Source organism: Cebus imitator, unplaced genomic scaffold, assembly GCF_001604975.1.
Source record: "Cebus imitator isolate Cc_AM_T3 unplaced genomic scaffold, Cebus_imitator-1.0 Scaffold366, whole genome shotgun sequence".
NCBI classification, from domain to species: domain Eukaryota; kingdom Metazoa; phylum Chordata; class Mammalia; order Primates; family Cebidae; genus Cebus; species Cebus imitator.
Genome location: NW_016107681.1, coordinates 2,118,143 through 2,123,756, shown reverse-complemented (window position 1 = coordinate 2,123,756; position 5,614 = coordinate 2,118,143). Strand labels below are relative to the sequence as shown.

Here is a 5,614-nt window from a genome sequence, read left to right as displayed (position 1 = left end):
GTTTCTGTTTGTTCTAGGTCTTGCTCTTTAAAAAATCCTGATTCTTTTAAGAACCCTAAGAGAGCCAGGCCCAGTTGCCAGAACTGATTTCTAAAGGCACATACCTTTCTTTCCCTAGCACAATAAAGCAGTCCAGAAGAGGGAGAGCCTGGAGTCTAAGAGAAGTGGAATGAAAGGCACGAGAGATGTCTGCTTGGAAGTATAGTCAGTCAAAAATCAGTCAATATTTATTGAGCTTCTACAACTGTGTTCGAACAGCTCTCCCATATCCAAAGGAATGCTGTTATTCACCATGCCTTTTAGAATTATAGATAGAACGAATGAGGACTAGCTCTAAATTTTTACAATTTAGCATGATTCTCTTGCATTTCAGAGACTTCAATTTTAAGAGTTTTAAACTTGAAAACATGTCAAAGTCACCAGAAACAGAAATTAAATATTTTCTATAATCTTCTTCCCTGAATTACATTTCTCCAGTTTATTTTCCTAATCCTCAAATCCCTCATTCGTTCATCCCACTAGTCCTTAAAGCCAGGTAAAGCAAAAGATTTCAGGGCAGGTCTTAATCTCTCTAGGAGTGTGAAAACCACGGCCTATTCCCTTCTTTTGCTATTTGTTATTCATTAAAGGTCTCTCTTTCCCACCCATGAACAGTCTGATTTCCAAATGTTTAATCTTATTATTATGCTATCAATTCCTTGATAAATTAAAGCCCAACCAAATATTGGAAAAGGTTATCAAAGATTTTCACTAAAATCACAAAATTTTAAAGCTAAAAAAGTTATTAAAACCATTCCATAAAGTCAGCATAATAATACATTCAAAGTCATACTCAACCAAAGTCAGAGAGCCACTCTGTCAATAAATGGTAGTCTTTTCCTATACATAAGAACTGCAATCATAATCTATGGCTTGACAGAAGGAAAAGTATGGCTATTATAACTTGTTAGTGATCCCAAAGAGGAAATTTCAGCAATAAAATGCTTTCTCACTTGTTTCTTTACAGAAAATACATACCATCAGAACAAGCCAAAATGGAGGTTATCTACATTATATTCCTCTGTCTTTTAAATTCTAAAGTAAGTAAACGCTTACGTTTCTTGTGTTTTTTTCCAAAAACCATCCAAAAAAAAAAATAAACTGCTCTTACCAACAATAATGAAAATAAATCTCCGTATTATACCTTTAGCTTTGGAACTGGTGACAATTTTAATGACTTTTCATTGGAATTCTGGCTCATCATGTGTGTCTGAAATAAAAAAATATATATATATTATAAAAATAATACAGTATATATACATTTGTACATTATGTGTGTGTGTATATAATATATACACATATATAAAATGAAGGGAAAACAGTTCGGATAGTAATAGAATCCACTCTCAATTGCCATACTAATAATGTGAGGATCAAAACAAATTTTATTGGCCAGGTGTGGTGGTTCATGCCTATAATCCTAGCACTTTGGGAGGCTGAGGCGAGTGTATCACCTGAGGTCGGGAGTTCGAGACCAGCCTGACCAACATGGAGAAACCCCACCCCTAGTAAAAATAAAAATTTAGCCTGGCATGGTGGCACATGCCTGTAATTCTAGCTACTCGGGAGGTAAGGCAGGAGAATCGCTTGAACCCGGGAGGCAGAGGCTGCAGATCATGCCATTGCACTCCAGCCTGGGAGATAAGAGTAAAACTCCATCTCAAAAAAAGAAAACAAATTTTATTGTATGTGAATTATACTCAATATAAAATAACAAAGTAAAAACAACAAAGTAGCTTTCATGCATATAAGAGTATAGGAAGCATACACACATTCACATACATGATGAACTGAAATTCAAACTCATTTATATAGATAGACAGGAAATCATTACCATGTTTAAGATATCAGTAGTTTCTCCAAGGCTTCCTATAGTTGAAAAATTATCTATCTCTGCTTCTTTGGTCATTTCATCTTGAAAATTATCTGAACGGTAAAAGAGAAAAAGGAAATCCAGATTTCAACAGAAAAGTAAAAGACAACTGGACAGAAACAGAAATTATTCTATAATATAAAGTGAAGGTATAATTTTACTAAAAGTCCTTTAACCTCATGTCAGGGGAATTAAAAAGAATTCAGTCACAGTAATACAAGTTTTAAAATTTCTTTGTGAAAGTTTAAAAATGTTGACACCAATTAGATTACAATTGTTTCATTCATATGAACAGGCAAACACTATTCCTTTGGGATAAATAACTACCCAGGTATCGAGCACTGTAACAGTTAGTCCTAAGAAGGGCCCCAATGACCTACATCCTCCTGGTGTTCATACTCTTGTGTAGTTCCCTTGCACATTATACCAGGTTGGTCCGTATGTGCAGCCAGTAAAAAAAAGCAGACGTAATTGTGATAGCATTATAGCTTCTGTTTTGGTTATACACATGTGCATACTTGCACTCACTCTCACTCTCTTCCCATCTTGGCTACACACATGTGTACTCTCTCTTTCTCTCTAATCACTTGCTCTGTAGGAGTCCACGTTGTAAGCATCTCAAGGAAGTAAGGCCTCCTGCCAATGGCCACATGAATGAGCTTGGAAGTGTATCTTCCAGCCTCAGTCAAGCCTTCCGATAACTGCAGCTCCATCTGATGGTATGACTGCAACCCTATGAAAGAAGCTGGGTCAGAACCACCCCGCTAAGCTGCTGCTGAAGTCCTGACTCTCAGAAACTGTGTGAAATAATAAATGCTTGTTGTCTTAATCTGCTGTCTTCGGGTCATTTTTTAAATGTAGCAACAGATTACTAGTATAACCTAGAACTTTTCACAGAAAATTGCAAGGTTATTACATCATAAAGTAGATAATTAAATGTCATTATGCTCTACTTTGCATTTTTCTCAATTCTCACTATGCCCTCAGTAATCACCAATACATTTGGAAGTAGCTCCTTAATGAAGTCTTCACTAAAAGATGACAGTCCACACTGATCCCTCCCCTTTAAATCTACTGAATTGAATGAGCAAATAATCATTTGGTATTTATTCCATGTGTGGTAACATGCAGAATAGCAACCTAAGTAATTGCAAATTCTTTTTTAAATTGTCTATATTTAAGGTATACGTCCTTTGTAGGGACATGGATGAACCTGGAAACCATCATTCTCAGCAAACTGACAGAAGAGCAGAAGATCAAACACCGCATGTTCTCACTCATAGGCGGGTGTTGAACAATGAGAACACATGGACACAGGGAGGGGAGCACTACACACTGGGGTCAGTTGGGGGGAAATAGGGGAGGGACGGTGGGGGGTGGGAAGCTGGGGAGAGATAGCAAGGGGAGAAATGCCAGATGTAGGTGATGGGGAGGAAGGCAGCAAATCACACTGCCACGTGTGTTCCTATGCAACAATTTTGCATGTTCTTCACATGTACCCCAAAACCTAAAATGCAATAAAATAAATAAATGGAGAAAAAAAAAAGGTATACAATAGATGTTTTGATATACATATAAGTTCATTAAGAATTAGCAATTACAATTTTGTTATTGTTTGTTGTTAAAAAACTGTAATTGCTATTTCTTAATGAAGTTATAGTCTATAAGGGAATATAAAACATATGATATAGGGGAACGAGAAATTACATCCGTACGTTGGGAATCAGGAAAAGTTTCACTAAGGAGGTACAGAGAAGGATGACTAGAACTCTAAGAGGCAGAGATGGAGGTATAAGGGGAAGACAATGAAGCCCATTCCTAATAAAGCATCAGAACAGTAGTCTCAGCAAATAAGCAGAGGAAAGAAGCTTGTCTTGAAGGCTTACCAAGTGCCAGAAACATAAGCTTTTATATATGTTACACTGACCCTATGACAACAAGGAAGGTTAAGTATTATATCCTCATTTGATAAATGAAGAAATTAAGTTTCAGTGACTGTTGGTGTCCAGTGTCAATCTCAGGTCTGTCTGACTCCACAGCCCTTGTTCTTTCCACTAAGTTAGACTGACTAGATCAGTCTCATCAACATTAATGGTCAGCAAACTTTTTCTCTAAAAGGCCATACAGTAAACATTTTAGGCTTCCCAGGCCATACGGTCTCTGTCCTAACTAACCTATGAGACTGTAGCAGAAAGCAGTCACAGATAATACATAAATGAATGGGTATGGCTGGGTTCCAATAAAACTTTATTTATAAAAACAGGTGCCCAGCTAGATTTGGCCCATGAGCCATTGTCTGTACACTACTGATCTAAATAAAGATTGTAAAGAAAAGTCTATTGAGAGATAAACCTAGAAAAACAGTTGGGAATTATATGGGAAAATTAACACTTATTTTCATAAATATCATAAATTCACCGAATACACTGGAGCAGATGGAAACTGAATTGCATCTGAGGAAGATCAATGTGGAAAGTGTTATGCAGGATAGATTGGAGAGGGCAGAGAATATAGGTTTGGAAAATACATAGCAGATTATTTAAGCTGATGACCTTGCCTCAGACTTGACTGAGAAAACAGAAGTCATCATATCTGATCCACTTGATCTTCTCACCAACAAATACACACAACTACCTCTATTTGTACCCAAGTTCTCACTTGCCTGTTAAAACACAGGATGTAGTTTTCCTATTACCAAAGACTGCTCTCTATGTCAGCCCCTCCTGTTTTCCAAGAGCTTTCCAACTTTGGTTATACTTTCTCTCTTCTGTGCTATCTATCTCTCCAGGACTACTGGCTCATTCATTAGCATACAAGTGTGCACGAATATTTCCTACTGAGCCTACAGCCCCCTCTAGCTGCCAGTCCATTTCTCTGCTCCATTTCATCAGCAAATATACAAAGGAATTATCTGTTCATCTTATCTCCTCTTCACTCCCTCATTCCCTATTCATAACTCAACTGTTAACACTCTGGCTTCTTCCCTGATCTTCCGCTAGAACTGCTCTTGTCCAGGTCACCAGTAAACTCCATTATACCAAATCCATTGGATACTTCTTTGAATTACTTTCCCTTGACCTTTGAGCAGTATTTTGCATTCACGACACTACGCTATCTTAATTTCCCACCTCCTGCCTTACTGGCTGACAAAGCTGAGGAAGGCTTCTTTTCTGGCTCTTCTGTCTCTACCCCTCAAATGTTAGCTGTTCTTAGGGCTACATTCTGGTCCCTCTTCTCTTCTGACTCTACTATCTAACAGCTGATTTCACCAATTTCCAGGGATTTTATTACTATTATTATTTTAAATAGAGAGTGGGTCTTGCTGTGTTACCCAGGCTGGTCTCAAACTCCTGGCCCCAAGCAATCCTCCTACCTCAGGCTCTCAAAATGTTGGGATTACAGGCATAAGTTACTATGCCCAGCCAATTTTAAATCCCATCTGTATGCTGATGGCTTCCAAAATTGTATTTCTAGTCCAGGGCTCTCTTCTAAACTTTAGGCTTGTTTTTCAACAATCGGCTTGGTACTTCTGCTTGGATATCTTACAGATATCTCAGGCTTAGTTCTTAAATTTCTTCCTCAAAACGTATCAACATTCCTCCTGCTTAGGAGTCATCTTGGATTCCTCACTTTACTTCAAACCTATTTGTAGTACATTACTAAGTTTAGCAAGTCTGGTTGGTTTTTATGTCTATAATGTAT

At 37.6% G+C, this 5,614-nt stretch overlaps 1 protein-coding gene across 4 annotated transcripts in view; it reads right to left on the bottom strand.

Annotated features, from left to right (window-relative positions):
• Positions 1 to 5,614, bottom strand: part of RPGR (retinitis pigmentosa GTPase regulator) — a 67,449-nt gene that overhangs the window by 28,936 nt on the left and 32,899 nt on the right. For all 4 annotated transcript variants that reach the window (XM_017507018.2, XM_037730890.1, XM_017507010.2 and 1 more), the window contains exons 12-13: positions 1,874 to 1,965; positions 1,184 to 1,249 (exon numbers count right to left, since the gene is read on the bottom strand). In XM_017507018.2, coding sequence (XP_017362507.1) covers positions 1,184 to 1,249; positions 1,874 to 1,965 — 158 coding nt within the window. The remainder of the gene's footprint in view (positions 1 to 1,183; positions 1,250 to 1,873; positions 1,966 to 5,614) is intronic.